The sequence below is a fragment of the Crinia signifera genome, chromosome 4, assembly GCF_055691185.1.
Source record: "Crinia signifera chromosome 4, ASM5569118v1, whole genome shotgun sequence".
NCBI classification, from domain to species: domain Eukaryota; kingdom Metazoa; phylum Chordata; class Amphibia; order Anura; family Myobatrachidae; genus Crinia; species Crinia signifera.
The window spans coordinates 172,984,040-173,001,982 of record NC_139220.1 but is presented as its reverse complement, the minus strand read 5'-3'; the positions used below and the strand labels follow the sequence as shown (position 1 = coordinate 173,001,982).

The 17,943-nt window shown below is 40.7% G+C and overlaps 1 protein-coding gene across 10 annotated transcripts in view; it reads right to left on the bottom strand.

The window, feature by feature from the left end:
- Positions 1 to 215: 215 nt before the first annotated feature.
- Positions 216 to 17,943, bottom strand: part of SRPK2 (SRSF protein kinase 2) — a 151,757-nt gene continuing 134,029 nt past the window's right edge. For 6 of the 10 annotated variants that reach the window (XM_083183002.1, XM_083182996.1, XM_083182997.1 and 3 more), the window contains 6 exons: positions 13,984 to 14,084; positions 13,220 to 13,327; positions 10,969 to 11,038; positions 6,544 to 6,636; positions 6,112 to 6,204; positions 216 to 2,411 (listed from right to left, as the gene is read on the bottom strand). In XM_083183002.1, coding sequence (XP_083039128.1) covers positions 2,227 to 2,411; positions 6,112 to 6,204; positions 6,544 to 6,636; positions 10,969 to 11,038; positions 13,220 to 13,327; positions 13,984 to 14,084 — 650 coding nt within the window. In that variant the 3' untranslated portion in view covers positions 216 to 2,226. The remainder of the gene's footprint in view (positions 2,412 to 6,111; positions 6,205 to 6,543; positions 6,637 to 10,968; positions 11,039 to 13,219; positions 13,328 to 13,983; positions 14,085 to 17,943) is intronic. The other 4 variants (XM_083183000.1, XM_083183006.1, XM_083182998.1 and 1 more) reach the window with 2 other exon arrangements.

The window sequence follows — 17,943 nt, the reverse complement described above, 5'->3', positions numbered from 1 at the left end:
ATTCTATTGGTCTAAAATACATTCTATCATCCGAAAACACTTCCATAATCACACAGCAACATTAACAGAAAAAAAAAGCACAACATAAAAAAAAAAAAATCTAAATAGGACTGTCTGATGAGTATCGGGCCAATGTGTGGAACAGTCTCCGGCATCCCCAATATAGCTACGGTTACATTGCTACACTAAAAAACAAAAACAAAACAAGCATAATATGAAAAAAAACATACATATTTTATTTGACGATTGCAAGCACCTTAATTCACAATTGGTTACTGTTACAACACGGGGTATTTTTCACATCTAGTTATTGCAAAGGCTTGTGATTAAACCGCAATGGGTAAGTCGAGAAAACAAGTGGCACCATAATTTGTAAAACCAGAAATAAATTTACATTCAATCAACAAACTTCTAAAAAGAAGGTTAAACAGATCTCTGCTTACATTCTAAAATCTGCATCACCTAGAACATTTCATTTAGATTTCTACAGGGAGCACTTGAACAAACATAATGTTTTAACTTAAGGGAAAATAAATTGCTAGTTTATCCAAAATACATGTAACCAGTGCATTTCCTTTAAAAAAATAATGCTGAATTATATGTACAACCAAGCAATTGTGAAATGGGCTATTTAACGCTCAGAATATTACACCAAATGAGAGCTACTAAGCCCACAGTACTACATACTGAAGCATAACGTTTTAAAATATTTATAAGTTATTTTGCCTATGTGCAAAAATATAATAAATGTTACCTTGGACATAATATACATATCCCCAGTGGCATTTTATGTATAACTACTGCAACAATAATATGCTCCATGACAGATGCTTACTATTGTAAACATTTCCCACAATAAAGATGAAAATGGTTGCTGAAACCTTAATTAGGCCGTTTGCATCCTGGGTTATGGATCCCAGCCACGAATTCTGTTGTACAATATGTTGTTACTCGAAATACCACGTCACCTATACCAGCACTTTCACCTCACTCGGTCTGATATTCATTTATATTTTTTGCAGATTTATGTAGTACAAAATAAACCAACACAAAAGCCTCATTTTTGACACCTCTCCCCAAGAAAATGACATGTAATAGGTTTCTATTACACACACTTCTCTATATGGAAAAGGCTTTAACAGATAAAACAACGACCCTCTATCTTATTTTTTATTCCACAAAAAGTCTCTTTTCTCTAAATTGCTGTGCTTTATTTCATATAGACAGAGGAGAGACATACTGTACAATGGGAATGGTCTGTTGTGAGAGTGCAGACAGGAGGTAGCTGAAAGTATATGGGCCTGGCCTCACCTGCAAATAGGAAATTTCATTGCAGCAATTTTAAAACCTAATATAACAAACTAGAAAATGGATTTTGTAATGTGCATACATTGGGTTAAACTACAATGACTTCAACTTCCCCTAAAGTGCCATTTGGGGTAATTGCTTTTATTAAAAAAAAAAAAAATATTAGTAGAGCAGCTTTATTTACCAACAATCAGAAAATGTTTACACACCTTCTGAGAACAGCTGAGGTTCAATACATGCAGAAAGCTCAAAATAAAATTAAGTTTAGGACATACATCTGCTTTGGAATTGAAGTCCCCTTTCCTGTAAGTAACCTCTTCAGTGCTATATGGGCAAATAACATACTATAGCCCTCTCCATCACTAGAAGGGTGTTAATGAAAATAAACATTTACAAAGTGAATATACATACACTATAGTACAAGAATGATTATCCCTCGGTTAAGGTAAAAATTGTACAGTGCCCATGTATTAGGCCTGTTGTTCATTTCAAAACTTATTTACCCAACATCTGCTAAAACTTATCTTCATAAATAGTTACAAAATCTGGCAGACACATAAAAAAAAAAATGTACTCCTTGTTCAAAAATTGGACATCTGAATGCCACGTAACATGAAAAACAAGACCAGATTAAGCTTTTTTTTTTTTTTTGTACATTTTTCCTTTCTCCTCCCACTGTCCCCATCCCTAGAAAAAGTGGGCCAGTAAAGCTTAAAGCTGAAGACACAAACGCTATCCCTTCCAATGACCACAGCGCACACCAAGCAAAGGAAAACAAAACAGAAACAAAGTACAGTACTCCAAAAAAGAAAAAGTCTGAGGCTACAGCCCAATCACTCATAATCCTTTTACAGATATTGTGAGAGTCAGTGTTTAGGTCCGAAGGAATGAAGACAACTCATAAGACCAAAAAATTTCCTAAGAACTTAACCATGGATGTCTCAGGCACTCGCCAGCAGATGCACGTTTCTCTGGAACCATTTCCAGCATGGGAGTGAGAAAATCTGTAAACTGGGCGGCATCTTCGTGAGGCCAGCCATACTTCTCGACCAGAACATCAAAAAGACTCCAAGGCTTCAGTTTAGTGATGTGTCGAAGCTCTCCTACATAGAGAAAAAAGTCATAATAAACAAACGTACAGGAAGTTGCTGCTTTCATATTATATAGAAATGGGCAAGGGGGTTGATTCCAAATAAAGTGGGGGAAAAAAAGGTAATTATTTCTGGATCAAACCTTGTTGCAATATGCAGTGAAAATACTGGCTGTTTCAATGTACAGTAGCCCACGAATACTCATCTACTTTATTTAGATTTGGCTTTGTACATGCAACTCCTCAATCTAAGGGGTAAATGTACTAAAATGTGAGTTATATTGAAGATGGGATGTTGCCCATAGCAACCATTCAGATTATATCCATTATCTTCTAAATAAATAAGTAGAATCTGACTGGATGCGATGAGCTACATCCCATCTTCAATAGAACTCCAATCTTCGTGAATTTACCCTTAAATCAATCTGCACCTTTTAAATTGGTCCCATCTGCAGTGTAACATGGCTTCACCAAGGTGCAAAGTCACCCTCCTATTTTGGCCAACTAAGAATTGGCCTCAAAATGTTTATAGACTATGGAGAGGCACTACTAGATTTGCCTTTTAGCCCATATACCTGCTTATATAGTGTATTATGCTTCGCATGCCTCATATAATCCCCCGATAAGCAGCCGCTGGGACCCCAAATAAAATATGGGATCCTATATGTTTTCACAAGATCGCGTAACCATAGTCGGCCACACAAAAAAAGCCCACTAATCGGATACCGAGATAATAACCATCAGTCATTAAACATGATATCCAGCCATTTTTATTGGCTGAAATGGTATCAGTGCTAATATGATAGTGCTGTATAGGACTGATTTATCAAAGAATGTAGAGAGTTAAATTACTACCCAATGGTACTTAATCTCTCTCTTCCAGTTTACAGACCCAGAGTAGCACTTCCAGACACAAAGTACATCACTGGTGACATTTTATATTGCGTGGCAATTTAACATTAATGTTGCAATGTAACCACTAAATTTACCATTTATCTAAGGGAAGACATAGTGCCTGGGCATAATTTGAAGATTAGATTTACTGTTGTTATTTTGCATTAAACCCCAGTAAAAATACATGCAACTGTTAAAATATTACAAAAAAATGTATTGAAGGGCAATGGAGATCACAGTGGTAGTATCGGTTTACTTTTGCTTACCGTCAAGTGAATAAGGCCGACAGCATTCAGCAACACATAACGACATGCTAGCCCTAACAGATTGTATGGATTATTATAGGTCTCTGTTACTGCTAATAAGCCAGATGTGTCCCGAATACTAGCAGGTAAGAAATCTACATTCTGCTTGTGTATTGCATCAACAGCAAATCTGTCATAGTAAGTCATGTCTACAATGCGGATTTTCCATAATTAAGAGGAAGAAAAGTGGTTGTAGTTCCTACATGAGCACTTTTGGAAGTGCAGCTCAATAATGGCACCTCTAACTGTATTCAGTATTTGTTAACTTACACGTTCAACTATAATGCTGTACTTTGAACCAAATCTCAGTTTTATTTACAACCATCGATGACTAGGGACTTTGGCTAGGTACACTTAACAGAATGTGAGGATGAAACGTGTGCAGTGAACAGGTTGTGAGTGTCATTAACAAGTAAATCCCCAATGTACTTGTACAATACTTGAGAGAAAACATGGTCGTGACTACATCTCAGAGCTTCCACTAAACGGCCGGTTTCCACCCCCAGCCGCCTACTTCCGGTCAATCACCTTGCAAACGGTGTGCGTATAGACAAAGTTGCAAGATTTCATTGCAGGGTTACTGCATACTATGGGCCAGTGTATTGATCATTGCTTGCTGTGAGAATTTGCAGCTGTGCAATCAGGTTTGAATTGTGCCTATAGTCACAACCATGTTTTCGTTATGCTAGGTACACACACTGAACAATTTCACTCATGATTGCACCAACATTTTGATAAGTGATGAAACAATCTTGAAAGCATCAGATTTCTAGAGTAAACATTAGTGATTAATTGCTCCTGAGTTAACAGTTTTAAATGAACTATGGGCAGAAATGCCAGATGAGAAATTCATATACACTTCACAATGTGCACAATATCAGCTCCTTGTCACTAACAAATATCATTCAGAATGTCAATCATCCAAACTACATTTGGAATATTTTTGTTCTGTGTGCGTCATTAATAAAAAAGTCCAGATTCTTATAGTATTTGTTTTGCACTGAATTCAAATATGTGTGTGACATTCTTTATCAGATAAGGCTTTTTGCTTTAATCAGGGCTTCACTTGCCGTGTTTGCACATTTAGCTTTTCTCATTGTGTTGAAATAAAAGTTGAATAAATGATCATTTAAATGACCTACAGTATTGCTTTTTAAGATGTAAAGGGGGCAGCCAGTACTTCAGAATAGGGTTTTTAAGCCTTGTGACTCTGCCAGGCAGCTTTCGGATTTATTCAAGTCTCCTTCAAATATCTTAACAATTTTCTGATCTGAGGCCTACAAAAATATCTTCTTTAAATCTTGGCATCCTTGATGTGGGAAAACTTGTTTCTTTATTATGTGCCTCAAGTTTGTGTTTTATCCAGTAGTTTACCAAAGGTAACATTTGGGCCAGTCTTTCTGAATTAAGAGGTTTTGATCGTCCTTAAGGCCCATTCATATGGGGCAATTTCGTGATCCATCTATATCGCTTAGAAATTAAGCACACATCGCCCCATGTGTAAAGACCATAGCAATGGCTATATGCAGTCCTGTGCGCAGCTACCTCCTGAATACATGCCATCAAAATCTAGTCAGATCGCCAGCACACATCGCTGGTGCATCACACTGTGTGCCAGTGATGCTGCAGTCGCCCTGTGTATAAAAGGGCTTAACTCTCCTTTTCACATAAAAAAATGCTAGGTACTGGGTTAGCATCAGCTAGAGAGGTTTTTTCCCAAAACCTTAATTTAATTTGCTCCAACCATGTGATCTACAGCATCAATGGCACCCGTGCGTATACTTTCTGTGTGCCAGAGTATCTTCGGTGTATCCACAAGCTACACTTTTTTGAATGCCGGTTTCAACAGTACAAAGTAGAGGCCATCCTGTGCCATCTAGCAGGTTGATTATGAACTCCAAAAGAGAAGCTACACCCTCCAACTGGAGGTCTCAGGATCCTGGAGCCACAAATGACTCTCAGGGACCAGGTTGAAACTGAACCTTTTCTAAAAGAACTATTAAATCTCTCTCTCTCTCTCTATATATACATACATACATACATACATACACCTGTTATGCAATAAAGCAGTCTAAGGATATTGAAGTCTCCGAGTGATGCCTTTGCTTTCTACCTGTTTATGGACCTGAGTGTGTGCCATATATAGATATATATATATATATATATATATATCTTTACAAGAAACCTAAGCTGGAATAGGAAATATATAATTGTTGGCCAGTTTAACAGCCCTGGGTATCGTGTATGTGTCCAGAGATTATCGGACCAAGCAGCCTTTAATCAGCTAATTGATAATGCAGGTGTCTTTCGGTTTTCCATTCAGCTGCATTGAATACATCACGCACACAAACATCTCAGGTTCATTAATAAAGGACATGCCCACAAAGTTGTTGATTAGATTAAAATTGAAATTGAAATGAACTATATGAATTTTTAAACATCTTAAAGCGCATTACCATTTGGCTCTCGATACATTCAAATAAGCATTGTTCTGTGGTGCAAAAACACCGTTACCTTTTTTGGTGAAAAAATCCTTGGAATATTTTCCCAACATAGCAAATTTTCGAGGGATTTTTCCCAGCAGTTCAGTGATCAATGCTATGTGATCTGTGTTTGAAGAACATTGCCAGCAAAACAGAAACATACAGCTTAATCAGTACATTTTACATCTTTATGAGTCAGGCCCGGCACAGACAGAATAAATCTGCATGCTGTCATACCGTAAGCTTTGAGGGACAAGTCAGGCACAGGAAATCAAACCCGATGTGAATGCAGTGTGCAAAATGTCTGCAGTTCCACAGTGGTATCAGCTCTATGCAGCAATTTCAGTATAGCTTATCAGCTTGTTTAAAATCTAGAGTGTAGAAAATCAAAGCCAAATAAGACAGCAGCAATGGGTTTTATTCTGTCTGCATCACAACGCCTTCGGTAAGGAAGAGGTACTACCTCTGCGATTGAAGAATTCCCGAGAATATTTTCCAGACAGAGCAAAGTGTCTTGGGATATTGCCTAGAAGCTCAATGATGTGTGCTATATGGTCTATGAAGGAGAGAAAAAGAGGAGTGAAGGAGTGAGAAAGACCAGAATGAGATAAGAAAAGAAAGGGAGGGAAATAGAATTAATTTCAAAAGAAAAAAAACAAAAGAACCAAAAAGTAAAACCAATTACAGGGGCAAACCCATGCAGAAGAGGGTCAGCACAACAGTGACTCCATTAGTAAAGTTCATGACCAGGGCTCATGTTGCAGAATAACCAACCAAGCAATAAAGCATGGGAATGGATAGGTTCACAGACAGAAAACAGAAAAGCCTTGGTTTGCCAGTTAGGGAAAATTAGTCCTTTGATATGTTCCATAACAACCCAGCCTTAAATGTTAATAGCATGAGGTAAACCTCATATACAGGAGTGATTTGCATATTCTAGGATAAATATTGTTTTATTTTAATCACCCCACTCTCAACTATCATAATACATGTAAACTATTATCACACATGGTCATACAGACCTGTTTGTCTGTCTCAAACTTAAAAAGTTATATCTGTTATATATATTTTTAATGACCATGAATCTGGACTGACTTTAAAACTATTTTACTAAATTTTATGTTCATTTAATTTAGCTAATAAAAAATATTGAGTAGTTTTTCTGCTCAAATAGTAGTGGGAACAGTTTGGTTAGCAATGCTACAAGCACCAAACAATTTTCATTTTGGACATTTTATTCAAATTCATAAAAGTAATAATAGCCAGAAGACTATTTTTAGTCATTTTAAATATTCAAAATAGGCATCAAGCTAGCGATTTCTTTTATTTCGGACAGCTGTTGTCCAATAAACATTACAAACATTCCCAGTCATGAAGGATGGCAGAGAAAGTGCATTACTTAGATACTAAGTATTAATACTATGTAGATCGACAAAATGAACAACCTTATTTAATAGGCTGTCTTCACCCAAGAATAAACACTAGCAAATCACACCTAGGAACAAGCTGCTTTATTGGTTCTTGTAACTATATTCTACTGTATTTCAGGCAGCACCTTTCAAACAAATGCAAGTCTTACAAGGATTTAATGTCGTCTGAGTGACATTATGAAATAAAATGAGCTTGCTGAACAATTTCCATCCACTTCACTCTTGATTACGAGAAGAAATAAAACACATTGAAAGAATTACATTTAAGATATTCAAAACATGTAGCTTTACCATCTACAATTTTCTGCAGATAAACTTTAAAAATGTATTATTTAGTATCATCAGAGCATGACAGTATCAATCTATTATAAATCTGATTGATTTTATCCCTGTTGGGATGATACAAAAAGCTGGAATGTGTACATAGTGTAACCTTATACTTATTATCTATATTTGTAAACAGTAAATACTGGAACTGCTGTTTTGGTCACACAAGTGTAACCATGTGTTATCAGTTACATATCCTCATGCTTCCATATACAATATAAATATCAAATTGAGACAATTATTTCTGATCATTTGGTCCAATTACATTAAACAATTGGGTGAAAACAACTGTAATAAGTAAAAGATAACATATAATACACATCCAGTATAATCAAGCAATGTTTCTGTAGACCAGTGATTCTCAAAAGAGATATAAAACAAACAAGAAAATACCATTTTGGCTGAGGGCAGGGGTGAGGGGCATGTTGTGGCTGAGGGTAGGGGGTGTGGGGGGCATGTTGTGGCTGAGGGTAGGGGGTGTGGGGGGCATGTTATGGCTGAGGGTAGAGGGTGTGGGGGGCATGTTGTGGCTGAGGGTAGGGGGGTGTGGGGCATGTTGTGGCTGAGGGTAGGGGGGTGTGGGGCATGTTGTGGCTGAGGGTAGGGGGGTGTGGGGCATGTTGTGGCTGAGGGTAGGGGGGTGTGGGGCATGTTGTGGCTGAGGGTAGGAAGGTGTGGGGCATGTTGTGGCTGAGGGTAGGGGGGTTTGGGGCATGTTGTGGCTGAGGGTAGGGGGGTGTGGGGCATGTTGTGGCTGAGGGTAGGGGGGTGTGGGGCATGTTGTGGCTGAGGGTAGGGGGTGTGGGGCATGTTGTGGCTGAGGGTAGGGGGGTGTGGGGCATGTTGTGGCTGAGGGTAGGGGGGTGTGGGGCATGTTGTGGCTGAGGGTAGGGGGGTGTGGGGCATGTTGTGGCTGAGGGTAGGGGGTGTGGAGCATATTTAGGCAGCCAATTGACCCTCACAGTTTCAGAGGCACAGCTTTCTTCTCTTGTAGTTTGTTGAAATCTATTATATAATTAGCTAGAGCCATGTGTTTAGCACAAATCTAAGTCCAGTAGTGCAACCCCGTCCCCTTCCTCCTTCAATGGCTGGCCAGACCTGAAAGCTTCTCCTCTCCCCAGCCAACAAACTCCCCACACCCTGACTGAATTGGTCACCCCCATTGGAAGTCCCACAAATACTTATAGTTTATATTTATATATAGCTGGGCAATGTTTGAGTAACAAATAATGCAAATATGCTGAAAAGGAGCATCTAAAGCCCCGTACACACGGGAGGATATATCGCCGAGCGATATATCGCCGAGCGATATATCGCTCGCGATAAACGATATATCGCTCAGTGTCCTGTTTGCATCGCTGATGAAAAAGAAACTGCCGAGGAGCCCGGCAGTGGAAATCAGTTGGTCGCAGGAGCATGTTCCTGCGACCAGCGATCACTACGGGGGAGAAAACGGGAGCACGCCCCCCTAGATAAATCGCCGAAGCACACTCCCATCGTGGGCAATATGGTTGCTCAGCAACCATATTTCCCGCGATATTAGACAAAATCGCCCCCGTGTGTACACAGCCTTAGAGAGTAAAAGAGGTACCAATGTTCTAGATAATGGTTTCAGCATTCATGTCCAATAGTGTGACTACTAGATCTTATTGTGTATTAGAATGTAAGCTCTCATGAGCAGGGACCTCTTAGCTCATGTGCTTATCCTTTCTTACTTACTTCAGCCGTCTTCGACTGCGCCAAAGCATGCGGTTTGCTGCTACCTGGATACTTATGTTGCAGAATTTGGCTGATGTTCCTATAATCATTTACCCTGTATTTGTCCTGTACTGTCTTCAACTGTAAGTTACAGTTTTTTTTTCCTGTTTGATTATGTGTACTCTGTAACTGAGCGCTGCAGAACCCTTGTGGCGCCATATAAATAAAGGATAATAACAATAATTGTGTCAATTTCCACAACAGTGTCAAGTGGATGTTTCTTTCTTGCACAATATTGGAAAGGCAGGGTGTCTCACCAACAGTAATTACTTTTCAGCAAACAAATTTGTCCCTCACAACAGTTGAAACCACTGGCATAACCACTAAGGGTTCAGGGGGTGCAGCTGCTATGGGGTTTGAGCGATTTCTGGGGACCGCAGCTTCCCTGCACCCAGTTCTGCCTTCCCCAAAAGTCTGAAGGCTCCCTCTTCCCCACTACCCACCAGAGTGCGGACGTAAAACACTCATCTAGCATTCAGTGCCTAAACTGTCATGGTGCTATCTCCTGTTATACAGCTGCCGACCAGATCCTATGCAATGCTGCCAGACCCACACTGACTCATGAGAGCACAGCTCTGCTGTGGACACTCACAGTGATACGCAGCAGGTCTTCATCATGGAGGTGGGGGGAAGGGAAGGGGGGTTGGCTATGTCTGCACTCTATGTATCCTATACCAAGTGTGTGTCGGTGTACCCCACCTATGTTCCCTGCACAATGTATGTCCTGTGTGTCAGTCTGCCATAGTGTGGGGCGATGTAGCAGACCCCTCTTCATTAAAGTTTGCCCCAGATGGCTCGAGGCAGTGCCGCAATTTGAGTGTTTCCCCCTCTGGGAAGCTGTGGGTCTCAGAAACAGCTCTGGCCTCATAACACCTGCACCCTCAGTAGTCAGGCCAGTGGTTTTAACTGTTGTGAGGGAAAAGTTGCAGTTGAAATGTGCTAACTTGTTGAAGGTTTTAAATTTAAGCATTGACATGTGCATAGTACAACTTAGATATGTGGATAGACTTAATAGGTAATGAAATAACTGCTGGTTTGCTCACTCACTCTTTTTCTTGCTCCTCTCTCTGTCTCCCCCTTACACCCTCATTGTCTCTTAAATCCCAGTACTCTACCTCAAGGGGCATGGAAGTGACAATGATGGGGGAGGGGGGGGTCTCCTTCAAGATTTTGCTATGGGGCCCATAAGGTCCTAGTTAAGTTTTATGGTTAAAACTATACAATTATGGAAATTTAGGACTGTGGCTCCAATTTGTAGAGAAAGATTAGTGACAGATCAGGTCTAGCAAAAGAAAAAACTTCCATCACCAGTGCACATAAAGTTGTATGCAGGGAATTCTTGGCCATATCTTCCCAGTGATTGGAGTACATACCTTCATCTCTGGAATAGTCTTCCCCAGAATGTGGTTCAAACAAATAGTCGCCAGTTGCTAATTCAAATGCCTGAATGTAGAAAAATAAAGCAGAAGAAAAAGTAAATGATGATTGAATGATCACAGCAGAGAATATCTATTTTTTAAAATAAAAGTTCAGGTGGCTACATCACAGGAGCAAAACCATCTTCAAGAGGTTAAACTGAGCTGTTAAAATGGTTTATCTGACATGATAGACCATATCTATATACAGACCGGTCCATAAATATTGCGACATCGTCCCAATTCTCATATTTTAGGCTCTATACACCACCACAATGGATTTGAAAGAAAACAAACAAGATGTGCTTTAACTGCAGACTTTCAACTTTAAGCTGAGGGTATATCCATCCAAATAAGGTGAACGGTGTAGGAATTACAATGCTTTCAATGCCGGGGGGGGGGGGGGGGGGGGGCGAGCAGTGACAGCGAGCAGCGCTGCATGCTTGCTGTCCCCACTGCCCTAGTCAATATTCAAGTGATAGTTGATCTAGGCCTCCAATTCTGCAACATGGACGAGAGTTGTAGCCAAGTGTAATTTATGCTGCTTTCAGACCGCATAACTGGCTTTGACCCTGTATTTGGAAACGTTTCCAAAAACGGGTCTGCCAGATAAAACCCCTTTCACACCGCAGCACTTAAACGGTATATTACCGTTTAAGTGCCGATTTTTTGACACTGGCAGACCCGTTTTTGGAAACTTTCCAAATACAGGGTCAAAGCCAGTGCAGCCTTCAGCCCTCCCCTCCGTGCAGCTCCCCCCCCCCCTCGCGTGTCGACCGAGAGCATGTCGACGCCCCCCGCGCATGTCAACGCCCCCCGCGCATGTCGACGCCCCCCGCACGTGTCGACGCCCCCCCCCCCACCCCGCGTGTCGGCGCCCCCCCCGTGCCGGTACCTCCGTTGTGGACTGCAGCTCAGTATGCTCGGAAAGCACTTATGAAAAAAGTGTCTTCCAGAAAATGGCTGCCCCATAGGAAACCCTGTTTAAAAAAACTGTCTTCCGTATGGGGGGCAGCCATTTTCTGAAAGACACTTTTTTCATAAGTGCTTTCCGAGCATACTGAGCTGCAGTGCCGGGAACCACAACGGAGATACCGGCACGGGGTAAGTCGACACGGGGGGGGGGGGGGGGGCGCCGACACGCGGGGGGGCCGTCGACACGCGCGGGGGGGGGTGTCGACACGCGCGGGGGGGGTGTCGACACGCGCGGGGGGGGGTGTCGACACGCGCGCGGGGGGGTGTCGACACGCGCGGGGGGGTGTCGACACGCGCGGGGGGGGTGTCGACACGCGCGGGGGGGGGGGCTCCACTGCTGTGAATACTTAATGAGCGCTCATTAAGTATTCACTGTGCTGAATTTAGGACCCAGCTCATTGGCTGGGTCCTAAATACCGTTTCTGAGCCGATTTTTGCGCTAAAATACCGGTTCAGAAACGGGTAGGACCCTGCATTTTAACCGGTTAGAAAAAACGGCATTTTCTAACCGGTTAAGTGGGACTGGACCTTTCAGACCGCACACATTACCGTTTTAAAACGGTAAAAAAACGGCAATTTACCGTTTTAAAAGTGCGGTCTGAAAGGGGCATTAGTGTCCCATTTTTTGGGGGGGGAATTCTTTAATGGTTTTAAAGCTATATTTAACATTTATCCTAATTCTCAGTTTTAAAAATATCCTACTACATTAGATTTTCCCTGTGCTACTTTGCAGAAAAATCCAATAAAAATAAAACAAAAAAACAAAAAGGAATGCTAGCCACTTTTGGGGCATTCACATGGTGCACATGTACATTAGTAGTTATTTGTATCTAGAGAAGGGGAAACTCCCAGGAAAGAGTAGGGTAAGGTGTAAAACATTAATTTGAGTAGGCAGGACACTAGTCAATTGGGAATGAAATCCATGTTTAACAAAGTTGAACTGGTGTACCAAAAGAACCCGGTAGAGTAGAGTAGAGTAGAGTAAGGTAGAAGGGAGCATTGAATTGAAGAGTAAGAGACCTCTCTTCCTCCTAACATGGCAATAGCCATGAACGTCTAATATGACTTCTCTAGTCTGCAATCACCCAATTGTGGGATTTATATGTTGCATTTAAATGAATAAGCACTCAATTAAAGCACAATGGAATATGTTGCGCTATATAAGCAACTGTAAATAAAATAATAATCTATAGGTGATTCTGTCAAAACGGCAACCGTGCAAAACACATCTCACCATACAAGCTGTACTCCATATATCCGCAGGGGTGCTATACCCAGCACCTATAAGAACTTCTATCGAGCGGTATTGTCTGGTCTGGATATCTTCAGTAAAGTGTTTATGCTGCACACAAAAAAAAAAAAACACATGTTTTTGAATAAAAAGTACCTATTAGTAGGAGAGGTGTAATCATATTCAAGTATTGTTACATACCAGGTATGCAAACAAAGAAAAAGAAGAATGTTGGGACATTCTTCTAATAAAAACTGCACTCCATTTTAACATTTATTACACCATTCTTACGTGTATACATTTCAACTTAAAATAAATACTTCTATTTAACAAATCACATGGGTCATTTCATTGATGCCATAGAGGTCTCGGAGTAATAGGCCAACAAGTAGGGGACTGCTCTTCCTGTTTCTATCACTCTTGCAATTTGTTTGATCACAAGCGTCATATGATATTCGTTATATGATAAAAGTTATATCTGGTTATATCTGGTTGAAAATACGCATTTTTCAAGTCAAAAGATTTACATGTTAATTATTCACACCTCTTTATGTACCCCACAAATTATAGATTATATTTGGAGTCATTCAGCTGTGAAAGGATTTGATAACACTGCTGCTTCCTTGTAATTTTTATAGAAGACTGCCCCAACAGTCTGTTTTCAGACCCTGGGTGCACCACCAACAGGAGAAAATCTATCAAGTTTGGAACATTATCATTCTGATCCTGTGCGGAACTAACCCCTTTGTGTATAAAATGGTACATACCACCCAACACGCGTTTCCAAGGTCTGCAATTTTAACTCTAATATTGTCAGCATTTCTTGGATCCAAGGGGTTTACCAGTAGATCTGCAGAGCGTGCTTTATCTGCAACATAAGATCAAGAGAAAATCAAAATGAATAACCACTAAATAATCACACAAACACTGTACCTGTTTAATAGTTAAATACATGGAAAATAAAGTAAAATAATTTCAAGCTAATTTGAGAATATTAAAAATAGTCATCAAATTTCCAGAAGTATAAATTTCAAAAATTAAGCAAGCTAATTATAAAGTCTAAAAATACACAGGCTTCTATTAGTAGTTGTGTTACAAAACTGCACTACCACTATTTAGTATACAGCAGTGGTAGCCAACCCTAGCCCTCGAGAGCTACCAACAGTTCACATTTTCCAGACAACCTAGCTGCTGCCCAGCTGCACTCATTAATCACTGACACATTTTAAAAGATACACAGATGGAGCTAATTAGCTCACTTGTGATTCTGTGGGGAGACCTGCAAAACATGCACTGTTGATAGCTCTCGAGGACTAGGGTTGGCTACCCCAGGTCTACAGTATCTCTCAAAAACAAAACAATAGAATATTATAAAGGAGCAAAAGAGGGAGAGGCTGCATTGAGCAACATGGCCCTAGTTCCAACATAGTGGAAATGGACTGTGCCGCACGGTCTAATTTTACTTTTGATTCCAATGCCGTGGGGCCGCACATGGGGAGCAGGCAAACTGTGCGATATAGTCAAAATTCGATGGCCCAAATTGTACTAAGTGTACACACCATAGAACTTCCATCTCAGTTATTACAGCTATTACTGGATTACCATGCAACTTCACTCCATCTTTCCTGACCCCTGTACATTTGGTGGACTTGCCCAACACTTACATGCTCTCATAGGCTATATTATTGGCATACAGATTCCCAGTTCACTTTATGCATTGCTTTCTAGCCCCTTCTGGATGTCTAATGATATTTCAAACTGCATCCTCTTCAAAACAAAAACTGTGGCCCATCACACACTTCCAAAGCTTTCTGGAAGCTATTCACATTACTCCTTGAAATATGAAGACCCTTGTCCCACTGTACTATTTGGAGTCTGAAGCCCCTTTGTTTACTGCTTACAGTCAGCAATGTTTTCTCCTTTTATCTGGTAACACTTTTTTGTTTTGTTTTAACGGTAGCTATATTTAAGGCTTGATTACTTTAAGATTGCTCTCACTATTGCCAGGTTGTGTGGATTGTACAGTATTTCATGTTCTTCTGTTGTTCATTCTTAGCACCTGTTTCTACTGTAATGTACTGTCTTGATATATAAAGACCTACTAGGACATCATTGCCGAAAGTGTTACCAAACAATGACATATCCTGCTTTACAGATTTCATTAGAATCCTTTAAATCGGAATACAGAATAAAAGAATAACCTGCACAAATGTCACAATAGTATGCCTTAGGGACAGTAATACAAAAAGAATCACAAAAATGTGCTAAACCTAATAGATCTAGTAGGAAACTAACCAATGGGAACCTTTTTCAATATCAGTTACTTAATTGCAACTCAACATGTATATCATTATTTGTTTCGGAGGACTTTAGTACAAGGCAAACCTAGTCAACAAAATAAGAGAGCAGATGGTTCCTTACCGCTTAGCCATCAGAGAGAGATAGATATCCCAAGAATGTCTAAATTGCTCTACTCTGTTATCGCCTATCACCTCTGATGGGAGGCTATTCCACCTAACCACTACCATTTCCGAAAACAATATTTTTCCTTTATCCTTTCCTTTGAAGGAGGTCTTTTACTGCTTGTTTTTCGATTAAGAATGTCTCCATCCTGTACATTGTTGAAACCCTTAATATATTTGAATGCCCTCCCCTAGTCTGCTCCAAACTATACACATTATATTTTTTAGTCTATCCTAGTAAATTTTGTGATGTAGACCTTTCACCATTTTAAGGCACCCTTTTTGTACACGCTCTAATTTATTTAAATCCTTCTTGATATATGGTCTCCGGAACTAAACACAGTATACCAGAGGAGGCTGTACCAATTGCCTATATAGTGGCATTATTACTTCTTTCTTTCTGCTAACAATTCCTCTCCCTATGCAACCAAGCACCTGCCTTGACTTCTTCATTGCTTGTCTTACAAGTCATCTGAAATAGTGACTAGGGTAGCAACTAAGGGAAATGAATGGATTAGCCATTAGCATGGCATTTTAAAGAAAATATGCATAACATCCCACTTTTAAAATTTGATGGGTCCAAATTATAAGATTCAATTGTTTATGTATGCATATATGCGTACTTGCGTGGGCTTCCTCCAGGTACTCCGGTTTCCTCCCACAATCCAAAAATATACTGGTAGGTTAATTGGCTCCCAACAAAATTAACCCTAGAATGTCTGTGTGCATTTATCTGGTAGGGAATATAGACTGTAAACTCCACTTGGGCAGGGACTGATGTGAATGTTCAAATATTCTCTGTAAAGCGCAGCGGAATGTGTGTGCGCTATATAAGAAACTGGTAATAAATAAATAGGTACTAATTTCCTAGCACGGCGCCCGTCTCATTGATTGTATGCCTTAAGTGTTAAGGTGCCCATACACGTACCAATTACCCAGTACTTTTTGTGATAAAATAGCATCGCATCGCATGCACAACAATGCTATTTTAGCACAAAAAGTACCGGGTAATCAGTACGTGTATGGGCACCTTAAGGTACTTAAGGCATACAATCAACGCGATGGACCCGTTTTTCTGTCAATCACCTGCTAATTTGCAGGTGAAAGAGAAAATCGTGTTGATCGCGGCCCATTATAATGCGACCGACGCGATTTTCCCATAGAGAATATGTTAAATAATGTTAAATAATTTTTCAAGTCAAAATCGGGTTGATCTCGTCGGTCGCGGCCCAAATGCGATCAACGCGATTTTACATAGGGGCAATGGGAAATGGGCCAATATGGCCAATTTCTCATTGAGTGTGGTTATAAAGTATGGTTAATGCCCCCCCCATTGTTAACGCTACCCCACTATTGACGTCAACCCAAAGCGTGGCGAGCGCAGCGAGCCCGCGAGGGGCGGCGATATGCGTCATCCGACCTGGTCATACCCCCACTATCCACGTCGGTGTGGAGTTGATGTTATAAAGTGTGGCGAGCACAGCGAGCCACCGAGCCTGAAGCGTGGCGAGCGTAGCGAGCCCCGCGAGGGGCCGCGCATACCTGTGAAGTTACGCGCGTGCGCTCGCCACGCTTCGGGCTCGGTGGCTCGCCACACTTTATAAAATCGACTCCACACTGACGTGGATAGTGGGGGTATGAAAAGGTCGGAGGACGCGTACCGCTGTGCTCGCCACGCTTCGGGTTGGCGTCAATAGTGGGGTGGCGTTAACATTGGGGGGCATTTAAAACATGAGGGGGGTTTTCTATTAAAATGGGGGTTTTAGGGCTTTTTACATTGAAAATCAATGTAAAATCGGGTCTCAAGGACCATTTTACATTGATTCCAATGTAAAAATCGGGCCGATTGCATCGCATGCGATTTGGTTGGCATGCGATGTGATCGACGCAATTTTTCCGACCCGATAAATACAATCAAAATCGCGGGCACTGTGCTAGGAAATAAGTACCAATAAATATTCAGTTAGTATAGAAATTAGATAGAATATAAAAACTTAGATGAAAATATAGTAACACACCTATACAAGCTACATTTCTAAATGACAGTATTTAATGGGGTGAGATCATGTCAAACAAATCTTATTGACAAAAATAATAGCTCAGTGTGGGGGGGGGGGGGGGGCATAGATGTAGCATATATAGACTTTAGTAAGACAATTGACACGGTCTCACTTTGAAGACTGCTAAATAAATGTAAAAGCATGGGATTGTAGTATAAAACAGTTAAATGGAATAACAATGGCAAGTTTTGCTGGGGAACCTTAG